Here is a 26,423-nt window from a genome sequence, read left to right on the forward strand (position 1 = left end):
ACAAATGAACTAGCTAAATGTCCATGAATGTTTCACGTGTTTCGACCTGTCCCAAATGAATATAATTCGTTCAGAGTTCGTTTGGATATTTGAACATGCGTGTCCTGATGGTGTCTGGTGTGGTTGGACAAAATCAACCTGCGTGTCCTGATGGTGTCTGGTGTGGTTGGACAAAATCAACCTGCAACTTTGTTAAAAAGAAGTCAGCAATGTGTGTTAATGCTTTTATAGGTCTTGTTAGACCACATGCTTAGTCTGTTTGTAGTTCTATCTATTCATTCTGTATCTACAGTAGTTCTATCTATTCATTCTGTATCTACAGTAGTTTTAGCGATTAATTCTGTATCTATAGTAGTTCTAGCGATTAATTCTGTATCTATAGTAGTTCTATCTATTAATTCTGTATCTACAGTAGTTCTATCTATTCATTCTGTATCTACAGTAGTTCTATCTATTCATTCTGTATCTACAGTACAGTAGTTCTATCTATTCATTCTGTATCTACAGTAGTTCTATCTATTCATTCTGTATCTACAGTAGTTCTATCTATTCATTCTGTATCTATTCATTCTGTATTTACAGAAGTTCTATCTATTCATTCTGTATCTACAGTACAGTAGTTCTATCTATTAATTCTGTATCTACAGTACAGTAGTTCTAGCTATTCATTCTGTATCTACAGTAGCTCTAGCTATTCATTCTGTATCTACAGTACAGTAGCTCTAACTATTCATTCTGTATCTACAGTACAGTAGTTCTATCTATTCATTCTGTATCTACAGTACAGTAGTTCTATCTATTCATTCTGTATTTACAGTAGTGTAACTATTCATTCTGTATCTACACTAGTTCTATCTATTCATTCTGTATCTACACTAGTTCTATCTATTCATTCTGTATCTACAGTAGTTCTATCTATTCATTCTGTAGCTACAGTACAGTAGTTATATCTATTCATTCTGTATCTACAGTAGTTATATCTATTCATTCTGTATCTACAGTACAGTAGTTATATCTATTCATTATGTATCTACAGTACAGTAGTTATATCTATTCATTCTGTATCTACAGTACAGTAGTTCTATCTCTTAATTCTGTATATACAGTAGTTCTAACTATTCATTCTGTATCTACAGTAGTTCTATCTATTCATTCTGTATCTACAGTACAGTAGTTCTATCTATTCATTCTGTATCTACAGTAGTTCTATCTATTCATTCTGTATCTACAGTAGTTCTATCTATTCATTCTGTATCTATTCATTCTGTATTTACAGAAGTTCTATCTATTCATTCTGTATCTACAGTACAGTAGTTCTATCTATTAATTCTGTATCTACAGTACAGTAGTTCTAGCTATTCATTCTGTATCTACAGTAGCTCTAGCTATTCATTCTGTATCTACAGTACAGTAGCTCTAACTATTCATTCTGTATCTACAGTACAGTAGTTCTATCTATTCATTCTGTATCTACAGTACAGTAGTTCTATCTATTCATTCTGTATTTACAGTAGTGTAACTATTCATTCTGTATCTACACTAGTTCTATCTATTCATTCTGTATCTACACTAGTTCTATCTATTCATTCTGTATCTACAGTAGTTCTATCTATTCATTCTGTAGCTACAGTACAGTAGTTATATCTATTCATTCTGTATCTACAGTAGTTATATCTATTCATTCTGTATCTACAGTACAGTAGTTATATCTATTCATTATGTATCTACAGTACAGTAGTTATATCTATTCATTCTGTATCTACAGTACAGTAGTTCTATCTCTTAATTCTGTATATACAGTAGTTCTAACTATTCATTCTGTATCTACAGTAGTTCTATCTATTCATTCTGTATCTACAGTACAGTAGTTCTATCTATTCATTCTGTATCTACAGTACAGTAGTTCTATCTCTTCATTCTGTATCTACAGTAGTTATATCCATTCATTCTTTATCTACAGTACTGTAGTTATATATATTCATTCTGTATTTACAGTAGTTCTATCTATTCACTCTGTATCTACAGTAGTTCTAACTATTCATTCTGTATCTACAGTAATTATATCTATTCATTGTGTATCTGCAGTAGTTATATCTATTCAATGTGTATCTACAGTAGTTCTACCTATTCATTCTGTATCTACAGTACAGTAGTTCTATCCATTCATTCTGTATCTACAGTACAGTAGTTCTATGCCCTCTCCCCCTCCTCCCCTTGCCCTCTCCCCTCCTCCCCATTCCCTCTCCCCCTCCTCCCCTTGCCCTCTCCCCTCCTCCCCATTCCCTCTCCCCTCCTCCCCTTGCCCTCTCCCCCATTCCCTATGCCCTCTCCCCTCCCTCTCCCCCTCCTCCCCTTGCCCTCTCCCCCTCCTCCCCCTTGCCCTCTCCCCCTCCTCCCCTTGCCCCCCCCTCCCCATTCTCTCTCTCCCCCTCCTCCCCATTCCCTCTCCCCCTCCTCCCCATTCCCTCTCCCCCTCCTCCCCTTGCCCTCTCCCCCTCCTCCCCTTGCCCTCTCCCCTCTCCCCTCCTCCCCATTCCTTCTCCACCTCCTCCCCTTGCCCTCTCCCCTCCTCCCCATTCCCTCTCCACCCTCCTCCCCTTGCCCTCTCCCCTCCTCCCCTTGCCCTCTCCCCTCCTCCCCATTCCCTCTCCCCCCTCCTCCCCATTCCCTCTCCCCCTCCTCCCCTTGCCCTCTCCCCCACCTCCATTTGCCCTCATCCCCCACCTCCCCTTGCCCGCATCCCCCACCTCCCCTTGCCCTCTCCCCCACCTCCCCTTGCCCTCGTCCCTCCTCCCCTCCCTCTCCCCTCCTCCCCACCTCCCTTGCCCTCTCCCCCTCCTCCCCTTGCCCCCCCCCTCCCCATTCCCTCTCCCCCCCATTCCCTCTCCCCCTCCTCCCCTTGGCCCTCTCCCCCCTCCCTCCCCTTGGCCCTCTCCCCTCTTCCCCATTCCCTCTCCAACCCCCTCCCCTTGCCCTCTCCACCTCCTCCCCTTGCCCTCTCCACCTCCTCCCCTTGCCCTCTCCCCTCCTCCCATTCCCTCTCCCCCTCCTCCCCATGATCCCTCTCCCCCTCCTCACCATGCCCTCTCCCCCTCCTCCCCTTGCCTCTCCCCCCCACCTCCCCTTGCCCTCTCCCCATTCCCTCTCCCCCCTCCTCCCCATTCCCCTCTTCCCCCTCCTCCCCATTCCCTCTCCCCCTCCTCCCCTTGCCCTCTCCCCCTCCTCCCCTTGCCCTCTCCCCCTCGACCTCTCCCCTTTCCCCCTCACAGAGAACATGTTGGTACCTCTGCACTACAGTCCATATCCACAGAGTCCAGTAAAGTAAGCAACTTAATGTGTTCAAAAGGGAATTGGTCCAACATAGCCTGCACTGCACTGTTGTTTTCTGGGAATGAAACGTGAGGCGTTACATGTGAATGACTCAATCAGTTTATATAGCATTGAGAGTGACAGGCTTACATTCAGTTAGGGACCTCAACTGTGTCACCCACAGTTAGTGGTTAATAAAACAAACATTGTAACAAATCATCAAATCTCAGTATAAAACCCACACTACAAGTATAAAGCACCTCAAATAAAAATCGGTATAAAGTCAAAACAATTATAATAATTGCCACTTTCAATTCAGAACCGAAACTGTTTTTGCTCCTATCAATAAGACTGAAGTCCAAAACAAGTCAACAGTAACCCTCCCATTCACCTTTAGGCATTTCAACACTGCCTCCTAGTGGTGAAACTATGGACTGTGTCCCAAATATTCCCTATATTACCAGAGCTCAATGGGCCCTTGTCAAATGTAGTGCACTATATAGGGAATAGGGTGCCAATTGAGAAGCAACTGTCTGTGGTTAAGTCTATGGTCCTCAGGAGAACTGAAGAACCTTCTGCAGTCCATATCGGGTTCTGGTCCTCAGGATAACTGAAGAACCTTCAGCAGTCCATATTGGGTTCTGGTCATCAGGATAACGGAAGAACCTTCAGCAGTCCGTATTGGGTTCTGGTCATCAGGATAACGGAAGAACCTTCAGCAGTCCGTATTGGGTTCTGGTCATCAGGATAACTGAAGAACCTTCAGCAGTCCGTATTGGGTTCTGGTCATCAGGATAACGGAAGACCTTCAGCAGTCCGTATTGGGTTCTGGTCATCAGGATAACTGAAGAACCTTCAGCAGTCCATATTGGGTTCTGGTCATCAGGATAACGGAAGAACCTTCAGCAGTCCGCATTGGGTTCTGGTCATCAGGATAACGGAAGAACCTTCAGCAGTAGTCTGCAGTCCATATTGGGTTCTGGTCTAAAGCAGTGCACTATATAAGGAATAAGGTGCCATTTGGGACACAACCATGGCCTCTCATCATGACAACTGCAGGACCTTCTGCAGCAGTAGGTTTGTCTCCCAAATGGCACTCTATTCCTAAATAGCTCCCTATTCCCCATGTAGTGCACTCCTTTTAACCAGGGCCCATAGAGACACAGCCTCATCAGGGGAACTGTAGTGATGTCATCAGGAGAACATTAGGCCCTTCTGCATAAGTCTCCGTCTGAGTGGTAGCCTGCGTCCTCTTGTCCGGTTTACTATCAGGAATCATCCCTGCGCTCCTCTCAGCGGTCAGGCAAATGTCCGGCCGTCTTTCCCGGATCATCTCCAGCCCTGCCTGGGTAACGTTGCGGCAGAAGTCAACTGTGACCTGGTGGAGGCCGGCCCCATGGAGCACCAGGGCCTGCAGGGTCAGGTCTGTGACCCGGACACAGTTTTCCAGATGGAGGGAGCGGAGGCGACTGCAGCTCTGCAGAACACAGATCACTTCCTGGTCTGAGATATGCCCGCAGCCAGACAGGGTCAGGGACAGCAGGTTAGGACACCTGGAGAAAGGAAGAATCATGTATATTTGGCATTGTTGTAATTTAGCAGGCGTTCTTAAAGAGAGACTTAGTTAGTGAATTCATCTTAAGATAGCTAGGTGAAACAACCACATTATCACAGTACGTAGTAATGTTTTCCTCAATAAAGAAGGTATCAGAAAAGTTAGTGCTAGTAGGTAAAATGTGTGGTAAATAAAGCATACATATCATGATCTACAGTAACAGTCAAAGACCTGGAGGTTAAGGTTAACTAAACTAACCAGACCTGGAGGCTTAAGGTTAACTAAACTAACCAGACCTGGAGGCTTAAGGTTAACTAAACTAACCAGACCTGGAGGCTTAAGGTTAACTAAACTAACCAGACCTGGAGGCTTAAGGTTAACTAAACTAACCAGACCTGGAGGCTTAAGGTTAACTAAACTAACCAGACCTGGAGGCTTAAGGTTAACTAAACTAACCAGACCTGGAGGCTTAAGGTTAACTAAACTAACCAGACCTGGAGGCTTAAGGTTAACTAAACTAACCAGACCTGGAGGCTTAAGGTTAACTAAACTAACCAGACCTGGAGGCTTAAGGTTAACTAAACTAACCAGACCTGGAGGCTTAAGGTTAACTAAACTAACCAGACCTGGAGGCTTAAGGTTAACTAAACTAACCAGACCTGGAGGCTTAAGGTTAACTAAACTAACCAGACCTGGAGGCTTAAGGTTAACTAAACTAACCAGACCTGGAGGGAGGAAGAGACCAGGTTAAGGTTAACTAAACTAACCAGACCTGGAGGCTTAAGGTTAACTAAACTAACCAGACCTGGAGGCTTAAGGTTAACTAAACTAACCAGACCTGGAGGCTTAAGGTTAACTAAACTAACCAGACCTGGAGGCTTAAGGTTAACTAAACTAACCAGACCTGGAGGCTTAAGGTTAACTAAACTAACCAGACCTGGAGGCTTAAGGTTAACTAAACTAACCAGACCTGGAGGCTTAAGGTTAACTAAACTAACCAGACCTGGAGGCTTAAGGTTAACTAAACTAACCAGACCTGGAGGGAGGAAGAGACCAGGTTAAGGTTAACTAAACTAACCAGACCTGGAGGGAGGAAGAGACCAGGTTAAGGCTGGTACTAAACTAACCAGACCTGGAGGCTTAAGGTTAACTAAACTAACCAGACCTGGAGGGAGGAAGAGACCAGGTTAAGGTTAACTAAACTAACCAGACCTGGAGGGAGGAAGAGACCAGGTTAAGGCTGGTACTAAACTAACCAGACCTGGAGGGAGGAAGAGACCAGGTTAAGGTTAACTAAACTAACCAGACCTGGAGGGAGGAAGAGACCAGGTTAAGGCTGGTACTAAACTAACAAGACCTGGAGGCTTAAGGTTAACTAAACTAACCAGACCTGGAGGGAGGAAGAGACCAGGTTAAGGCTGGTACTAAACTAACCAGACCTGGAGGGAGGAAGAGACCAGGTTAAGGCTGGTACTAAACTAACCAGACCTGGAGGGAGGAAGAGACCAGGTTAAGGCTGGTACTAAACTAACCAGACCTGGAGGGAGGAAGAGACCAGGTTAAGGCTGGTACTAAACTAACCAGACCTGGAGGGAGGAAGAGACCAGGTTAAGGCTGGTACTAAACTAACCAGACCTGGAGGGAGGAAGAGACCAGGTTAAGGCTGGTACTAAACTAACCAGACCTGGAGGGAGGAAGAGACCAGGTTAAGGCTGGTACTAAACTAACCAGACCTGGAGGGAGGAAGAGACCAGGTTAAGGCTGGTACTAAACTAACCAGACCTGGAGGGAGGAAGAGACCAGGTTAAGGCTGGTACTAAACTAACCAGACCTGGAGGGAGGAAGAGACCAGGTTAAGGCTGGTACTAAACTAACCAGACCTGGAGGGAGGAAGAGACCAGGTTAAGGCTGGTACTAAACTAACCAGACCTGGAGGGAGGAAGAGACCAGGTTAAGGCTGGTACTAAACTAACCAGACCTGGAGGGAGGAAGAGACCAGGTTAAGGCTGGTACTAAACTAACAAGACCTGGAGGGAGGAAGAGACCAGGTTAAGGCTGGTACTAAACTAACCAGACCTGGAGGCTTAAGGTTAACTAAACTAACCAGACCTGGAGGCTTAAGGTTAACTAAACTAACCAGACCTGGAGGCTTAAGGTTAACTAAACTAACCAGACCTGGAGGCTTAAGGTTAACTAAACTAACCAGACCTGGAGGCTTAAGGTTAACTAAACTAACCAGACCTGGAGGCTTAAGGTTAACTAAACTAACCAGACCTGGAGGCTTAAGGTTAACTAAACTAACCAGACCTGGAGGCTTAAGGTTAACTAAACTAACCAGACCTGGAGGGAGGAAGAGACCAGGTTAAGGTTAACTAAACTAACCAGACCTGGAGGGAGGAAGAGACCAGGTTAAGGCTGGTACTAAACTAACCAGACCTGGAGGCTTAAGGTTAACTAAACTAACCAGACCTGGAGGGAGGAAGAGACCAGGTTAAGGTTAACTAAACTAACCAGACCTGGAGGGAGGAAGAGACCAGGTTAAGGCTGGTACTAAACTAACCAGACCTGGAGGGAGGAAGAGACCAGGTTAAGGTTAACTAAACTAACCAGACCTGGAGGGAGGAAGAGACCAGGTTAAGGCTGGTACTAAACTAACAAGACCTGGAGGCTTAAGGTTAACTAAACTAACCAGACCTGGAGGGAGGAAGAGACCAGGTTAAGGCTGGTACTAAACTAACCAGACCTGGAGGGAGGAAGAGACCAGGTTAAGGCTGGTACTAAACTAACCAGACCTGGAGGGAGGAAGAGACCAGGTTAAGGCTGGTACTAAACTAACCAGACCTGGAGGGAGGAAGAGACCAGGTTAAGGCTGGTACTAAACTAACCAGACCTGGAGGGAGGAAGAGACCAGGTTAAGGCTGGTACTAAACTAACCAGACCTGGAGGGAGGAAGAGACCAGGTTAAGGCTGGTACTAAACTAACCAGACCTGGAGGGAGGAAGAGACCAGGTTAAGGCTGGTACTAAACTAACCAGACCTGGAGGGAGGAAGAGACCAGGTTAAGGCTGGTACTAAACTAACCAGACCTGGAGGGAGGAAGAGACCAGGTTAAGGCTGGTACTAAACTAACCAGACCTGGAGGGAGGAAGAGACCAGGTTAAGGCTGGTACTAAACTAACCAGACCTGGAGGGAGGAAGAGACCAGGTTAAGGCTGGTACTAAACTAACCAGACCTGGAGGGAGGAAGAGACCAGGTTAAGGCTGGTACTAAACTAACCAGACCTGGAGGGAGGAAGAGACCAGGTTAAGGCTGGTACTAAACTAACAAGACCTGGAGGGAGGAAGAGACCAGGTTAAGGCTGGTACTAAACTAACAAGACCTGGAGGGAGGAAGAGACCAGGTTAAGGCTGGTACTAAACTAACCAGACCTGGAGGGAGGAAGAGACCAGGTTAAGGCTGGTACTAAACTAACCAGACCTGGAGGGAGGAAGAGACCAGGTTAAGGCTGGTACTAAACTAACCAGACCTGGAGGGAGGAAGAGACCAGGTTAAGGCTGGTACTAAACTAACAAGACCTGGAGGGAGGAAGAGACCAGGTTAAGGCTGGTACTAAACTAACCAGACCTGGAGGGAGGAAGAGACCAGGTTAAGGCTGGTACTAAACTAACCAGACCTGGAGGGAGGAAGAGACCAGGTTAAGGCTGGTACTAAACTAACCAGACCTGGAGGGAGGAAGAGACCAGGTTAAGGCTGGTACTAAACTAACCAGACCTGGAGGGAGGAAGAGACCAGGTTAAGGCTGGTACTAAACTAACCAGACCTGGAGGGAGGAAGAGACCAGGTTAAGGCTGGTACTAAACTAACAAGACCTGGATGGAGGAAGAGACCAGGTTAAGGCTGGTACTAAACTAACCAGACCTGGAGGGAGGAAGAGACCAGGTTAAGGCTGGTACTAAACTAACCAGACCTGGAGGGAGGAAGAGACCAGGTTAAGGCTGGTACTAAACTAACCAGACCTGGAGGGAGGAAGAGACCAGGTTAAGGCTGGTACTAAACTAACCAGACCTGGGGGGAGGAAGAGACCAGGTTAAGGCTGGTACTAAACTAACCAGACCTGGAGGGAGGAAGAGACCAGGTTAAGGCTGGTACTAAACTAACAAGACCTGGATGGAGGAAGAGACCAGGTTAAGGCTGGTACTAAACTAACAAGACCTGGAGGGAGGAAGAGACCAGGTTAAGGCTGGTACTGAACTAACAAGACCTGGAGGGAGGAAGAGACCAGGTTAAGGCTGGTACTAAACTAACAAGACCTGGAGGGAGGAAGAGACCAGGTTAAGGCTGGTACTAAACTAACAAGACCTGGAGGGAGGACGAGACCAGGTTAAGGCTGGTACTAAACTAACAAGACCTGGATGGAGGAAGAGACCAGGTTAAGGCTGGTACTAAACTAACCAGACCTGGAGAGAGGAAGAGACCAGGTTAAGGCTGGTACTAAACTAACCAGACCTGGAGGGAGGAAGAGACCTGGTTAAGGCTGGTACTAAACTAACAAGACCTGGAGGGAGGAAGAGACCAGGTTAAGGCTGGTACTAAACTAACAAGACCTGGAGGGAGGAAGAGACCAGGTTAAGGCTGGTACTAAACTAACAAGACCTGGAGGGAGGAAGAGACCAGGTTAAGGCTGGTACTAAACTAACCAGACCTGGAGGGAGGAAGAGACCAGGTTAAGGCTGGTACTAAACTAACCAGACCTGGAGGGAGGAAGAGACCAGGTTAAGGCTGGTACTAAACTAACCAGACCTGGAGGGAGGAAGAGACCAGGTTAAGGCTGGTACTAAACTAACAAGACCTGGAGGAAGGAAGAGACCAGGTTAAGGCTGGTACTAAACTAACCAGACCTGGAGGGAGGAAGAGACCAGGTTAAGGTTGGTACTAAACTAACAAGACCTGGAGGGAGGAAGAGACCAGGTTAAGGTTGGTACTAAACTAACAAGACCTGGAGGGAGGACAAGAGACCAGGTTAAGGCTGGTACTAAACTAACCAGACCTGGAGGGAGGAAGAGACCAGGTTAAGGTTGGTACTAAACTAACAAGACCTGGAGGGAGGAAGAGACCAGGTTAAGGTTGGTACTAAACTAACAAGACCTGGAGTGAGGAAGAGACCAGGTTAAGGTTGGTACTAAACTAACAAGACCTGGAGGGAGGAAGAGACCAGGTTAAGGCTGGTACTAAACTAACAAGACCTGGAGGGAGGAAGAGACCAGGTTAAGGCTGGTACTAAACTAACAAGACCTGGAGGGAGGAAGAAACCAGGTTAAGGCTGGTACTAAACTAGCAAGACCTGGAAGGAGGAAGAGACCAGGTTAAGGTTGGTACTAAACTAACAAGACCTGGAGGGAGGAAGAGACCAGGTTAAGGCTGGTACTAAACTAACAAGACCTGGAGGGAGGACAAGAGACCAGCTTAAGGTTGGTACTAAACTAACCAGACCTGGAGGGAGGACAAGAGACCAGGTTAAGGCTGGTACTAAACTAACCAGACCTGGAGGGAGGAAGAGACCAGGTTAAGGCTGGTACTAAACTAACCAGACCTGGAGGGAGGAAGAGACCAGGTTAAGGCTGGTACTAAACTAACAAGACCTGGAGGGAGGACAAGAGACCAGGTTAAGGCTGATACTAAACTAACCAGACCTGGAGGGAGGAAGGACAAGAGACCAGTTTAAGGCTGGTACTAAGATAAAATAATATGTTAAGATGGTCATACTACTATAGCCAATAGAAACGCATTGAATAACACATTCATATTAATGGCAAAAAAGACAGTCAAAATAAAGTCTCTCTCCTGTGTCTAAAACACTAAAGCTAAATCTGAGGAAATATCAATATTTTTTTGCACATTTTTAAACCCTTTTTTTTGATGACACAAAACTACTTCCTACATTTGTACGGGTCACCTTCAGAGTCCCGTGACACTTGTGGGGGTCGTAGAGGAACATGGAGAACACCATCATGTTTGTGAGAGCCTCCCCATTCCACAGTGGGGTCATATCAGTTTGTTTCAGACAGAGGTTGCAGCATTAGAATTATCGACTTCAGAGGAGGAGTCCCATTGGGGTTGTGGGGGTCGTAGAGCAAAACAGCCAAACCATTTGGACGCTACAGAATTTTTTTTGTGAAAAGACCTATTTATTTTCGGGTTGTCTCAAGGTCTGACAAACACCACTGTAGCACAGAAGGCCTATATAGGCAGATGCGGCTATTGACACACAAGGGTGTGTCAGTAGACTCTTAAGGCTGTTAAGCGATGCTGGGTCCTTGAAAAGCACTATATAAATACATTGTATTAATATTACCCTGAACAACCTATACATACAGAGTGCCTTCAGAAAGTATTCAGACCCCTTGACTTTGGCATTTTGTTACGTTACAGCCTTATCCTAAAAGGGATTAAATCAATGTTTTTCCTCATCAATCTAAACCCCCCATAATGACATCACAACATCACAATACTCCATAATGACATCACAATCGCCCATAATGACATCACAATACCTTATAATGACAAAGTGAAAAAATGTTTACAAAATGTACTAAAAATATAAAACAGAAATACTGTATTCACTATGACAGAGCTCCAGAGTTCCTCTGTGGAGAAGGACATACATCTCTGCAGTACTCCACCGAATCAGGTAGAGTGGCCAGACGGAAGCTACTCCTCACTAAAATGACACGACAGACCGCTTGGAGTTTGCCAAAAGGCACCTAAATATTCTCTGATCTAATGAAACCAAGAATAAACTCATTGGCCTGAATGCCAAGTGTCACATCTAGAGGAAACCTGGCACCATCCCTACAGTGAAGCATGGTGGTGGCAGCATCAGCGGCCGGGACTGGGAGACTAGTCAGGATCAAGAGAAAGCTGAACGGAGCAAAGTACAGTGAGATCCCTGATGAAATCCTGCTTCAGAACGCTCAGGACCTCAGACTGGGGTGAAGGTTCAACTTCCGGCAGGACAACGACCCTAAGCACACAGCCAAGACAAGCAGGAGTGGCTTCGGGACAACTCTCTGAATGTCTGTGAGTGCCAAGCAAGAGCCTGGACTTGAACCCGATAGAACATCTCTGGAGACCTGAAAATAGCTGTGCAGCAACGCTCCCCATCCAACCTGACAGAGCTTGAGAGGATCTGCAGAGAAGAATGGGAGAAACTCCCCAAATACAGGTGTGCCAAGCTTGTAGTGTCATGCCAAAGAGAATGACACTACAAGTATAAAGCACCTCAAATAAAAATCGGTATAAAGTCAAAACAATTATAATAATTGCCACTTTTAATTCAGAACCTAAACTATTTTTGCTCCTATCAATAAGACTGAAGTCCAAAACAAGTCAACAGTAACCCTCCCATTCACCTTTAGGCATTTCAACACTGCCTTCTAGTGGTGAAATTATGGACAGTGTCCCAAATATTCCCTGCATTACTATTTACCAGAGCTCAATGGGCCCTTGTAGTGCACTATATAGGGAATAGGGTGCCAATTGAGAAGCAACTGTCTGTGGTTAAGTCTATGGTCCTCAGGAGAACTGAAGAACCTTCTGCAGTCCATATTGGGCTCTGGTCTAAAGTAGTGCACTATATAAGGAATAAGGTGCCATTTGGGACACAGTCATAGCCTGGGCTGTTATTAACGGGTGTTCTAGGGTGGGCTGTTATTAACGGGTGTTCTAGGGTGGGCTGTTAATAACGGGTGTTCTAGGGTGGGCTGTTAATAACGGGTGTTCTAGGGTGGGCTGTTAATAACGGGTGTTCTAGGGTGGGCTGTTAATAACGGGTGTTCTAGGGTGGGCTGTTAATAACGGGTGTTCTAGGGTGGGCTGTTATTAACGGGTGTTCTAGGGTGGGCTGTTAATAACGGGTGTTCTAGGGTGGGCTGTTAATAACGGGTGTTCTAGGGTGGGCTGTTAATAACGGGTGTTCTAGGGTGGGCTGTTAATAACGGGTGTTCTAGGGTGGGCTGTTATTAACGGGTGTTCTAGGGTGGGCTGTTATTAACAGGTGTTCTAGGGTGGGCTGTTATTAACAGGTGTTTTACGGTGGGCTGTTATTAACAGGTGTTCTAGGGTGGGCTGCTATTAACAGGTGTTTTACGGTGGCCTGTTATTAACAGGTGTTCTAGGGTGGGCTGTTATTAACAGGTGTTCTAGGTTGGGCTGTTAATAACGGGTGTTCTAGGGTGGGCTGTTATTAACGGGTGTTCTAGGGTGGGCTGTTAATAACGGGTGTTCTAGGGTGGGCTGTTATTAACAGGTGTTCTAGGGTGGGCTGTTATTAACAGGTGTTCTAGGGTGGCCTGTTATTAACGGGTGTTCTAGGGTGGGCTGTTAATAACGGGTGTTCTAGGGTGGGCTGTTAATAACGGGTGTTCTAGGGTGGGCTGTTATTAACAGGTGTTCTAGGGTGGGCTGTTATTAACAGGTGTTCTAGGGTGGGCTGTTATTAACAGGTGTTTTACGGTGGCCTGTTATTAACAGGTGTTCTAGGGTGGGCTGTTAATAACGGGTGTTCTAGGGTGGGCTGTTATTAACAGGTGTTCTAGGGTGGGCTGTTATTAACAGGTGTTCTAGGGTGGGCTGTTAATAACGGGTGTTCTAGGGTGGGCTGATAATAACGGGTGTTCTAGGGTGGGCTGTTATTAACAGGTGTTTTACGGTGGCCTGTTATTAACAGGTGTTCTAGGGTGGGCTGTTATTAACGGGTGTTCTAGGGTGGGCTGTTAATAACGGGTGTTCTAGGGTGGGCTGTTAATAACGGGTGTTCTAGGGTGGGCTGTTAATAACGGGTGTTCTAGGGTGGGCTGTTAATAACAGGTGTTCTAGGGTGGGCTGTTAATAACAGGTGTTCTAGGGTGGGCTGTTATTAACAGGTGTTTTACGGTGGGCTGTTAATAACGGGTGTTCTAGGGTGGGCTGTTATTAACAGGTGTTCTAGGGTGGGCTGTTAATAACAGGTGTTCTAGGGTGGGCTGTTAATAACAGGTGTTCTAGGGTGGGCTGTTATTAACAGGTGTTCTAGGGTGGGCTGTTATTAACGGGTGTTCTAGGGTGGGCTGTTATTAACGGGTGTTCTAGGGTGGGCTGTTATTAACGGGTGTTCTAGGGTGGGCTGTTATTAACAGGTGTTCTAGGGTGGGCTGTTATTAACGGGTGTTCTAGGGTGGGCTGTTATTAACAGGTGTTTTACGGTGGCCTGTTATTAACAGGTGTTCTAGGGTGGGCTGTTAATAACGGGTGTTCTAGGGTGGGCTGTTAATAACAGGTGTTCTAGGGTGGGCTGTTATTAACAGGTGTTCTAGGGTGGGCTGTTATTAACAGGTGTTCTAGGGTGGGCTGTTATTAACGGGTGTTCTAGGGTGGGCTGTTATTAACGGGTGTTCTAGGGTGGGCTGTTATTAACGGGTGTTTTACGGTGGCCTGTTATTAACAGGTGTTTTACGGTGGCCTGTTATTAACAGGTGTTCTAGGGTGGGCTGTTATTAACGGGTGTTCTAGGGTGGGCTGTTAATAACGGGTGTTCTAGGGTGGGCTGTTATTAACGGGTGTTCTAGGGTGGGCTGTTATTAACAGGTGTTCTAGGGTGGGCTGTTATTAACAGGTGTTCTAGGGTGGCCTGTTATTAACGGGTGTTCTAGGGTGGGCTGTTAATAACGGGTGTTCTAGGGTGGGCTGTTAATAACGGGTGTTCTAGGGTGGGCTGTTATTAACAGGTGTTCTAGGGTGGGCTGTTATTAACAGGTGTTCTAGGGTGGGCTGTTATTAACAGGTGTTTTACGGTGGCCTGTTATTAACAGGTGTTCTAGGGTGGGCTGTTAATAACGGGTGTTCTAGGGTGGGCTGTTATTAACAGGTGTTCTAGGGTGGGCTGTTATTAACAGGTGTTCTAGGGTGGGCTGTTAATAACGGGTGTTCTAGGGTGGGCTGATAATAACGGGTGTTCTAGGGTGGGCTGTTATTAACAGGTGTTTTACGGTGGCCTGTTATTAACAGGTGTTCTAGGGTGGGCTGTTATTAACGGGTGTTCTAGGGTGGGCTGTTAATAACGGGTGTTCTAGGGTGGGCTGTTAATAACGGGTGTTCTAGGGTGGGCTGTTAATAACGGGTGTTCTAGGGTGGGCTGTTAATAACAGGTGTTCTAGGGTGGGCTGTTAATAACAGGTGTTCTAGGGTGGGCTGTTATTAACAGGTGTTTTACGGTGGGCTGTTAATAACGGGTGTTCTAGGGTGGGCTGTTATTAACAGGTGTTCTAGGGTGGGCTGTTAATAACAGGTGTTCTAGGGTGGGCTGTTAATAACAGGTGTTCTAGGGTGGGCTGTTATTAACAGGTGTTCTAGGGTGGGCTGTTATTAACGGGTGTTCTAGGGTGGGCTGTTATTAACGGGTGTTCTAGGGTGGGCTGTTATTAACGGGTGTTCTAGGGTGGGCTGTTATTAACAGGTGTTCTAGGGTGGGCTGTTATTAACGGGTGTTCTAGGGTGGGCTGTTATTAACAGGTGTTTTACGGTGGCCTGTTATTAACAGGTGTTCTAGGGTGGGCTGTTAATAACGGGTGTTCTAGGGTGGGCTGTTAATAACAGGTGTTCTAGGGTGGGCTGTTATTAACAGGTGTTCTAGGGTGGGCTGTTATTAACAGGTGTTCTAGGGTGGGCTGTTATTAACGGGTGTTCTAGGGTGGGCTGTTATTAACGGGTGTTCTAGGGTGGGCTGTTATTAACGGGTGTTTTACGGTGGCCTGTTATTAACAGGTGTTTTACGGTGGCCTGTTATTAACAGGTGTTCTAGGGTGGGCTGTTATTAACGGGTGTTCTAGGGTGGGCTGTTAATAACGGGTGTTCTAGGGTGGGCTGTTATTAACGGGTGTTTTACGGTGGGCTGTTATTAACAGGTGTTTTACGGTGGGCTGTTAATAACGGGTGTTCTAGGGTGGGCTGTTATTAACAGGTGTTCTAGGGTGGGCTGTTATTAACAGGTGTTCTAGGGTGGGCTGTTATTAACAGGTGTTCTAGGGTGGGCTGTTAATAACAGGTGTTCTAGGGTGGGCTGTTAATAACAGGTGTTCTAGGGTGGGCTGTTATTAACAGGTGTTCTAGGGTGGACTGTTATTAACAGGTGTTCTAGGGTGGGCTGTTAATAACAGGTGTTCTAGGGTGGGCTGTTATTAACAGGTGTTTTACGGTAGGCTGTTAATAACGGGTGTTCTAGGGTGGGCTGTTAATAACAGGTGTTTTACGGTGGGCTGTTAATAACAGGTGTTCTAGGGTGGGCTGTTAATAGCGGGTGTTTTACGGTGGGCTGTTATTAACAGGTGTTCTGTGGTGGGCTGTTAATAACAGGTGTTCTGTGGTGGGCTGTTATTAACAGGTGTTCTGTGGTGGGCTGTTATTAACAGGTGTTCTAGGGTGGGCTGTTATTAACAGGTGTTCTAGGGTGGGCTGTTATTAACAGGTGTTCTAGGGTGGGCTGTTATTAACAGGTGTTTTACGGTGGGCTGTTATTAACAGGTGTTCTAGGGTGGGCTGTTAATAACAGGTGTTCTAGGGTGGGCTGTTAATAACAGGTGTTCTAGGGTGGGCTGTTAATAACAGGTGTTCTGTGGTGGGCTGTTATTAACAGGTGTTTTACAGTGGGCTGTTAATAACAGGTGTTTTACAGTGGGCTGTTATTAACAGGTGTTTTACAGTGGGCTGTTATTAACAGGTGTTTTACAGTGGGCTGTTATTAACAGGTGTTTTACGGTGGGCTGTTATTAACAGGTGTTCTAGGGTGGGCTGTTAATAACAGGTGTTCTAGGGTGGGCTGTTATTAACAGGTGTTCTAGGGTGGGCTGTTATTAACAGGTGTTCTAGGGTGGGCTGTTATTAACAGGTGTTCTAGGGTGGGCTGTTATTAACAGGTGTTCTAGGGTGGGCTGTTATTAACAGGTGTTCTAGGGTGGGCTGTTAATAACAGGTGTTCTGTGGTGGGCTGTTATTAACAGGTGTTCTGTGGTGGGCTGTTATTAACAGGTGTTCTAGGGTGGGCTGTTAATAACAGGTGTTCTAGGGTGGGCTGTTATTAACAGGTGTTCTAGGGTGGGCTGTTAATAACAGGTGTTCTAGGGTGGGCTGTTAATAACAGGTGTTCTGTGGTGGGCTGTTATTAACAGGTGTTCTGTGGTGGGCTGTTATTAACAGGTGTTCTAGGGTGGGCTGTTATTAACAGGTGTTCCAGGGTGGGCTGTTAATAACAGGTGTTCTAGGGTGGGCTGTTAATAACAGGTTTTCTGTGGTGGGCTGTTATTAACAGGTGTTCTGTGGTGGGCTGTTATTAACAGGTGTTCTAGGGTGGGCTGTTATTAACAGGTGTTCTAGGGTGGGCTGTTAATAACAGGTGTTCTAGGGTGGGCTGTTATTAACTGGTGTTCTAGGGTGGGCTGTTAATAACGGGTGTTCTAGGGTGGGCTGTTATTAACAGGTGTTCTGTGGTGGGCTGTTATTAACAGGTGTTCTAGGGTGGGCTGTTATTAACAGGTGTTCTAGGGTGGGCTGTTAATAACAGGTGTTCTAGGGTGGGCTGTTATTAACAGGTGTTCTAGGGTGGGCTGTTATTAACAGGTGTTCTAGGGTGGGCTGTTATTAACAGGTGTTTTACGGTGGGCTGTTATTAACAGGTGTTCTGTGGTGGGCTGTTATTAACAGGTGTTCTAGGGTGGGCTGTTATTAACAGGTGTTCTAGGGTGGGCTGTTATTAACAGGTGTTCTAGGGTGGGCTGTTATTAACAGGTGTTCTAGGGTGGGCTGTTATTAACAGGTGTTCTAGGGTGGGCTGTTATTAACAGGTGTTCTAGGGTGGGCTGTTATTAACAGGTGTTCTAGGGTGGGCTGTTATTAACAGGTGTTCTAGGGTGGGCTGTTATTAACAGGTGTTCTAGGGTGGGCTGTTAATAACAGGTGTTCTGTGGTGGGCTGTTATTAACAGGTGTTCTAGGGTGGGCTGTTATTAACAGGTGTTCTGTGGTGGGCTGTTATTAACAGGTGTTCTGTGGTGGGCTGTTATTAACAGGTGTTCTGTGGTGGGCTGTTATTAACAGGTGTTCTACGGTGGGCTGTTATTAACAGGTGTTTTACGGTGGGCTGTTAATAACAGGTGTTCTAGGGTGGGCTGTTAATAACGGGTGTTTTACGGTGGGCTGTTATTAACAGGTGTTCTATGGTGGGCTGTTAATAACAGGTGTTCTGTGGTGGGCTGTTATTAACAGGTGTTCTGTGGTGGGCTGTTATTAACAGGTGTTCTAGGGTGGGCTGTTATTAACAGGTATTCTAGGGTGGGCTGTTAATAACAGGTGTTCTAGGGTGGGCTGTTAATAACAGGTGTTCTGTGGTGGGCTGTTATTAACAGGTGTTTTACAGTGGGCTGTTAATAACAGGTGTTTTACAGTGGGCTGTTATTAACAGGTGTTTTACAGTGGGCTGTTATTAACAGGTGTTTTACAGTGGGCTGTTATTAACAGGTGTTTTACAGTGGGCTGTTATTAACAGGTGTTTTACGGTGGGCTGTTATTAACAGGTGTTCTAGGGTGGGCTGTTAATAACAGGTGTTCTAGGGTGGGCTGTTATTAACAGGTGTTCTAGGGTGGGCTGTTATTAACAGGTGTTCTAGGGTGGGCTGTTATTAACAGGTGTTCTAGGGTGGGCTGTTATTAACAGGTGTTCTAGGGTGGGCTGTTATTAACAGGTGTTCTAGGGTGGGCTGTTAATAACAGGTGTTCTGTGGTGGGCTGTTATTAACAGGTGTTCTGTGGTGGGCTGTTATTAACAGGTGTTCTAGGGTGGGCTGTTAATAACAGGTGTTCTAGGGTGGGCTGTTATTAACAGGTGTTCTAGGGTGGGCTGTTAATAACAGGTGTTCTAGGGTGGGCTGTTAATAACAGGTGTTCTGTGGTGGGCTGTTATTAACAGGTGTTCTGTGGTGGGCTGTTATTAACAGGTGTTCTAGGGTGGGCTGTTATTAACAGGTGTTCTAGGGTGGGCTGTTAATAACAGGTGTTCTAGGGTGGGCTGTTAATAACAGGTGTTCTGTGGTGGGCTGTTATTAACAGGTGTTCTGTGGTGGGCTGTTATTAACAGGTGTTCTAGGGTGGGCTGTTATTAACAGGTGTTCTAGGGTGGGCTGTTAATAACAGGTGTTCTAGGGTGGGCTGTTATTAACTGGTGTTCTAGGGTGGCTGTTAATAACGGGTGTTCTAGGGTGGGCTGTTATTAACAGGTGTTCTGTGGTGGGCTGTTATTAACAGGTGTTCTAGGGTGGGCTGTTAATAACAGGTGTTCTAGGGTGGGCTGTTATTAACAGGTGTTCTAGGGTGGGCTGTTAATAACAGGTGTTCTAGGGTGGGCTGTTATTAACAGGTGTTCTAGGGTGGGCTGTTATTAACAGGTGTTTTACGGTGGGCTGTTATTAACAGGTGTTCTGTGGTGGGCTGTTATTAACAGGTGTTCTAGGGTGGGCTGTTATTAACAGGTGTTCTAGGGTGGGCTGTTAATAACAGGTGTTCTGTGGTGGGCTGTTATTAACAGGTGTTCTAGGGTGGGCTGTTATTAACAGGTGTTCTGTGGTGGGCTGTTATTAACAGGTGTTCTGTGGTGGGCTGTTATTAACAGGTGTTCTGTGGTGGGCTGTTATTAACAGGTGTTCTGTGGTGGGCTGTTATTAACAGGTGTTCTGTGGTGGGCTGTTATTAACAGGTGTTCTACGGTGGGCTGTTATTAACAGGTGTTCTGTGGTGGGCTGTTATTAACAGGTGTTCTACGGTGGGCTGTTATTAACAGGTGTTCTAGAGTGGGCTGTTAATAACGGGTGTTTTACGGTGGGCTGTTATTAACAGGTGTTCTGTGGTGGGCTGTTATTAACAGGTGTTCTAGGGTGGGCTGTTATTAACAGGTGGTCTGTGGTATTATAGTGCGCTCCAACATTACTGGGACAGATTATTTTGTGTCCAATAGAGGTTAATGGTAAATAACATATTGTGTCATGACTTTTTTACTTTTATTGTAAATAAGAATAGAATGTTTCTGAACACTTCCACATTAATCTGGGGGCTACCATGGTTATGGATAATCCTGAATGAATCGTGAGAAAGTTGCTTGTTGTTATAAAATGCTAACCTCCCCTGTTATTGTAATGGTGAGAGGTTAGCATGTCTTGGGGGTATGATATATAATGCTAACCTCCCCTGTTATTGTAATGGTGAGAGGATAGCATGTCTTGGGGGTACGATATATAATGCTAACCTCCCCTGTTATTGTAATGGTGAGAGGTTAGCATGTCTTAGGGGTACGATATAAAATGCCTAACCTCCCCTGTTATTGTAATGGTGAGAGGTTAGCATGTCTTAGGGGTATGATATAAAATGCTAACCACTCCCTGTTATTGTAATATAGAGAGAATAGCATGTCTTGGAGGTATGATATAAAATGCTAAACTTCCCTGTTATTGTAATGTTGAGAGGTTAGCATGTTTTAGGGGTTCGAATATTTGTGAGTCTAACTTTCTCATGCATCATTATTGACGATTCATTCAGGATTATCCATAATCACAGTAGCTTCCACATGAATGTATTAGTGTTCTATTCTACATTATATTATATGTACAAAAGGTGCTTTAGTTTCTAAACAGTTCACCCAATATGGATGACAGTCTGCACTTTAACCTCATATTCATTGTGTCTTTTCAAATCCAAAGTGATGGAGTACAGAGCCTAAACAAATTGTCACTGTCCCAATACTTCTGTGTTTTTTCTGTTATATTGTGTTTTTATGTGACGTTCTTCTCTAGGAGGTTGAAGATGATTTATCTTACAGGCAACACTCCCCTCGGTCATCTCACAGCTGTGAACTCAACACAGAAACAATACCACTTAAAACAATGAGCCCCGTAGAGCCCACAGACAGACTCTCAGTAACTGTAGCAAGACCAGCTCACCTGGGATGTCAGGAAGCTAGAGAGCAGCTGTTGCTCCTCCAACATACCTACAACCTGTTCCTGCTAGTCTAGTCTGGAGACAGGCTGACAAGTGTCCTGGGGGGAGCCCCTGTGTTTCTCACAGAGAGTGTGTGTGAAAGAGACAGACAGTAACTGATGGCAGCAGCAGTAGGATGTACATAATGTTTCTGCCACCATCTCTTATGACCAAAAAGAGCTTCTGGACATCAGGACAGGGATTACTCGCCTTGTGCTGGACGAAGATTTTTAACGAAGGATTTACTTCAGACAAATCCCTGTGATTTGCATGAAGAAGATACAGAGATATCGGGGTCGTAGGTCGGGGTGCCTTGTAAGGATCCGACTGCAAGTGGGTAATCTGCCTCTACCATCAGTCTTATTAGCCAACGTACAATCATTGGATAACAAAATGGAGGAGCTATGATCACGAATATCCTACCAACAGGACATTACAAACTGTAATATCTTATGTTTCACCGAGTCATGGCTGAACGATGACATGGATAGCTGGCTGGGTTTACGCTGCGTCGGAAAGAAAAGCTGCCTCCGGTAAGACAAGGGGTGGCGGTCTATGTATATTTGTAAACAGCTGGTGCACGAAATCTAATATTAATGAAGTAATGCGTACGGCCCAGTACATCACTGGGGCCAAGCTTCCTGCCATCCAGGACCTCTCTACCAGGCAGTGTCAGAGGAAGGCCCTAAAATTTGTCAAAGACTCCAGCCACCCTAGTAATAGACTTCTCTCTGTTACCACACGGCAAGCGGTACCAAGCACCAAGTCTAGGTACAAAAGGCTTCTTAACAGCTTCTACCCCCAAGCCACAAGACTCCTGAACATCTAATCAAATGGCTACCCGGGCTATTTGCATGGGAAATGGACAGCTCATGGTGCTGAAAGTCAGAAAATTCCATAATTTCAACTGTTTTCATTTTAATTTGACTTTACTATCAACAAGAGGGCTTTCTATAGTCAAGTGGAAGACAATTCTAACATTCTTCAAAAAGGAACAGGTTTCAATTGCAAATTTTACAAGATACATTTATCTGCAACAGAGCTAAACTTAATCTTCTTGTTTTAGTTCAAACAAAAGAGGCACTGTCATCCTTCTAAACAAAAACGCCCCAGTCATATCTGACCTCGCCCCAGTCATATCTGACCACGCCCCAGTCATATCTGACCACGCCCCAGTCACATCTGACCTCGCCCCAGTCACATCTGACCTCGCCCCAGTCACATCTGACCACGCCCCAGTCACATCTGACCACGCCCCAGTCATATCTGACCACGCCCCAGTCATATCTGACCACGCCCCAGTCATATCTGACCACGCCCCAGTCATATCTGACCACGCCCCAGTCATATCTGACCACGCCCCAGTCATATCTGACCACGCCCCAGTCATATCTGACCACGCCCCAGTCATATCTGACCACGCCCCAGTCATATCTGACCTCGCCCCAGTCATATCTGACCACGCCCCAGTCATATCTGACCACGCCCCAGTCATATCTGACCTCGCCCCAGTCATATCTGACCTCGCCCCAGTCATATCTGACCTCGCCCCAGTCATATCTGACCACGCCCCAGTCATCTGACCACGCCCCAGTCATCTGACCACGCCCCAGTCATCTGACCACGCCCCAGTCATATCTGACCACGCCCCAGTCATATCTGACCACGCCCCAGTCATATCTGACCTCGCCCCAGTCATATCTGACCACGCCCCAGTCATATCTGACCACGCCCCAGTCATCTGACCACGCCCCAGTCATATCTGACCTCGCCCCAGTCATATCTGACCACGCCCCAGTCATATCTGACCACGCCCCAGTCATATCTGACCACGCCCCAGTCATATCTGACCACGCCCCAGTCATATCTGACCTCTTCCGAGTGTAGATAGATCTGGATCTCGGCACAACAACCCACAACAAGCGTTTTAACTACTTTCCAGATAATATCAGTCCAAAATACCACATTTCCAGTATGCTACAAAACCAACTTTGGCTAATATGCTACCGTATCTATTTATGTAGCAAGTTAAAAACTAATGTTAGCTTGCTAGCAGCTAGGAGGACATCATGTCAGTGGAGGAGTGGGTGGCTGTCCTCTTATCGTTTTTCATTGGCTACAGCAAGAGATGTACGTGCCATTTGGTTAGCTAGCAATAAATGGCCATCACTATGCTGAACGACTTATCCAGTTAGCATCTCTCGCATTTGCAAATTCACTCTGGCTAGCGATCTACTCCGATTTCAGAGCACTCTTCAGAGATAGTAAATTCATCAGTTATTTTGCACTAACAAGCAAGACTCGGCGAAGAAGGAAAGAAATTCCACAAATTAGCTTAAGACACACCTGTTAATTGAAATGCAATCCAGGTGACTATCTCATGAAGCTGGTTGAGAGAATGCCAAGAATGTGCAAAGCAGTGTGTCCCACCACCCGCCAACCCCTCTTTTTACGCTTCTGCTACTCTCTGTTCATCATATATGCACAGTCACTTTAACGATATCTACATGTACATACTACCTCAATAAGCCTGACTAACAGGTGTCTGTATGTAGCCTTGCTACTCTTTTTTCAAATGTCTTTTTACTGTTGTTTTATTTCTTTACTTACACACACACACACCTTTTTTGGGCACTATTGGTTAGAGCGTGTAATTAAGCATTTCACTGTAAGGTTTACACCTGTGGTATTCGGCGCACGTGACAAATAAACTTTGATTTGGAGGCTATTTGGGGGCTATTTGAAGAATCTCAAATATAAAATATATTTTGATTTCTTTAACACTTTTTTGTTACCTACATGATTCTGTGTGTTATTTCATAGTTTTAATGTCTTCACTATTATTCTACAATGTAGAAAATAAAAATAAAAGAAAAACCCTTGAATATGTAGGTGTTCTAAAACTTTTGACCGGTAGTGTATTAGTCAATTTGTCCTAATTAATCTTGTCCCCTAAAATGGGGGGACTACGTACCAAAAGTGCTGTAATTTCGAAACAATTGGGAATCGCCTGCTCGTCTTTCTGCAACTTGCCTGCCAATGCATGCGTTGTCCCAACCAAGCACCCAAGCTAACGGGCTAAAGTTGGCTAGCTTGCTGGCTAGCTACTTCCAGACACAAATGAGAGAACAGCTAACTGTTTGCATGTTATCTAGAGTGCTGGTGACTAACTGTGCTCCTGTCAATAATTACCCTAACAATAATGTGCTGCTGTCAATAATTACCCTAACTAGTCAAAAGTGTAGTATTTTCTCCCATATTCCTAGCACATAGTGATTACACCAAGCTTGTGACTCTAGAAACTTGGACGCATTTGCTGTTTGTTTTGGTTGTGTTTCAGATAATTTTGTGCCCAATAAAAATGAACACTAAATAATGTAGTGTTTCATTTTGGAGTCACTTACTGTAAATAATAATGTTTCTAAACACTTTCATAATAATGTGGATGCTACCATGATTACCGATAGTCCTGAATGAATCGGGAATAATGATGAGTGAGAAAGTTAAAGTCATAAATATCAGATCCTGAGGTTTTCGTCAAAGATCTCTGTTGATCTTTCCCTCGATCCTGACTAGTCTCTCAGTCCCTGCCGCTGAAGAAAAACATCCCCACAGCATGCTGTTGCCACCACCATGCTTCACTGTACGGATGGTGCCAGGTTTCTTCCCGACGTGCCGGTTGGAATTCAGGCCAGAGTTCAATCTTGGTTTCATCAGAACAGACAATCTTGTTTCTCATGGTGTGAGAGTATTTAGGTGCCTTTTGGCAAATTCCAAGCAGGCTTTCATGTGCCTTTTACTGAGGAGTGGCTTCTGTCTGGCCAATCTGCCATAAAGGCCTGATTGGTGGAGTGCTGCAGAGATGGGAGAACCTTCAGAAGGACAACCATCTCCACAGAGGAACTCTGGAGCTCTGTCAGAGGGACCATCGGGTTCTTGGTCACCTCTCTGACTAAGGCCCTACTCCGATTACTCAGTTTGGGAGGGCAGCCAGCTCTAGGAAGAGTCTTGGTGGTTCCAAACTTCTTCCATTTAAGAATGATGGAGGGCAGTGTGTTCTTGAGGACCTTCAATGCTGCAGACATTGTTTGGTACCCTTCCACAGATCTGTGCCTCGACACAATCCTGTCTTGGAGCTCTACGGACAATTCCTTCCACCTCATGGCTTGGTTTTTGCTCAGACATGTACTGTCAACTGTGGGACCTTATATAGACAGGTGTGTGCCTTTCCAAATCATGTCCAATCAATTGAATTTACAACCGTTGGACTCCAATCAAGTTGTAGAAACATCAAGGATGATCCATGGAAACAGTATGCATCTGAGCTCAATTTCGAGTCTCCTAGAAAAGGGTCTGAATACAGTATGTTTTTTATTTATCATAAACATTTCTAATAACCTGTTTTAGCTTTGTCATTATGAGGTTGTGTGAGTAGATCGATGAGGATCTTTATTTAATCAATTTAAGAATAAGGCTGTTACGAAACAAAATGTGGAAAAAGTCAAGGGGTCTGTATACTTTCCGAATGCACTGTATATAAACAGAAACACAGGTTAACATGTATGCACAAAAACACAGATTACCATGTATAAACAGAAACACAGGTTAACATGTATAAACAGAAACACATGTTAACATGTATAAACAGAAACACATGTTAACAGAAACACATGTTAACACATATAAACAGAAACACATGTTAACATGTATAAACAGAAACACAGGTTAACATGTATAAACAGAAACACATGTTAACACATATAAACAGAAACACATGTTAACATGTATAAACAGAAACACAGGTTAACAGAAACACATGTTAACATGTATAAACAGAAACACATGTTAACATGTATAAACAGAAACACATGTTAACATGTATAAACAGAAACACAGGTTAACAGAAACACAGGTTAACATGTATAAACAGATATTTACTTACATGGTACAGACACGTTCTAGGAAGCTGCTGACCAGACTCTCATGTTTACTACAGAGATCCTTCTGGAACTGATTCTTCATCCAGTCCTCTATGTTACAGACCTTGACCCTGGAGCTGTGCCAGGTGACAGCCAGATAGCGCAGCGACGATCCTAACACATAGTTCTCTCTCCTCAGCTCAGAGGGGGAGTGGAACAAGAGCAGTGACCACAGTCTGGGGTCCAGGTAGACCTCTCTGAGCCGATGGCAGGTCAGGGAGAAAGACCTACAACTGTCTTTATCCAGGTAGGAGAGGAGGTGGAGGAGACACTCCTGGTTCAACTGGGTGATGGTGAGGTCCGTAGTGGGCTGGATGAGCTTGGTGGTGCTGGCGTCCATGGTGTAACGGGGAGACAGACACAGAAAGACTGGCTGACCAGGCTCCGATGGACAGAGAGAGGCCTCGTCTGATCCTCGGGTCCCCAAAGCTTACCACTGACCAGCTGCCTCCAGGCTACAATGAGGCAGCAGCAAATTGACTGTATTGTCATGCCTGGATATATGATGCCTTCTCAGCACAGGCTGAGAGCTT

At 45.4% G+C, this 26,423-nt stretch overlaps 1 protein-coding gene and 1 long non-coding RNA gene across 2 annotated transcripts; both read right to left on the reverse strand.

The window, feature by feature from the left end:
* Positions 1 to 3,411: 3,411 nt before the first annotated feature.
* fbxl22 (F-box and leucine-rich repeat protein 22) lies at positions 3,412 to 26,423 on the reverse strand. The gene is given in 3 exon segments (XM_020492167.2): positions 3,412 to 4,539; positions 4,541 to 4,862; positions 25,854 to 26,423. Coding segments are annotated over 3 exon segments (735 nt in total). The 5' UTR covers positions 26,231 to 26,423; the 3' UTR covers positions 3,412 to 4,503.
* LOC116375774 (uncharacterized) lies at positions 6,098 to 7,622 on the reverse strand. The gene is made up of 3 exons (XR_004211133.1): positions 7,526 to 7,622; positions 7,301 to 7,333; positions 6,098 to 6,254 (listed from the first exon to the last, which is right to left on the reverse strand). It is a non-coding gene; the product is annotated as an uncharacterized LOC116375774 (long non-coding RNA).

Source organism: Oncorhynchus kisutch, linkage group LG10 (assembly GCF_002021735.2).
Source record: "Oncorhynchus kisutch isolate 150728-3 linkage group LG10, Okis_V2, whole genome shotgun sequence".
Classification (NCBI taxonomy): domain Eukaryota; kingdom Metazoa; phylum Chordata; class Actinopteri; order Salmoniformes; family Salmonidae; genus Oncorhynchus; species Oncorhynchus kisutch.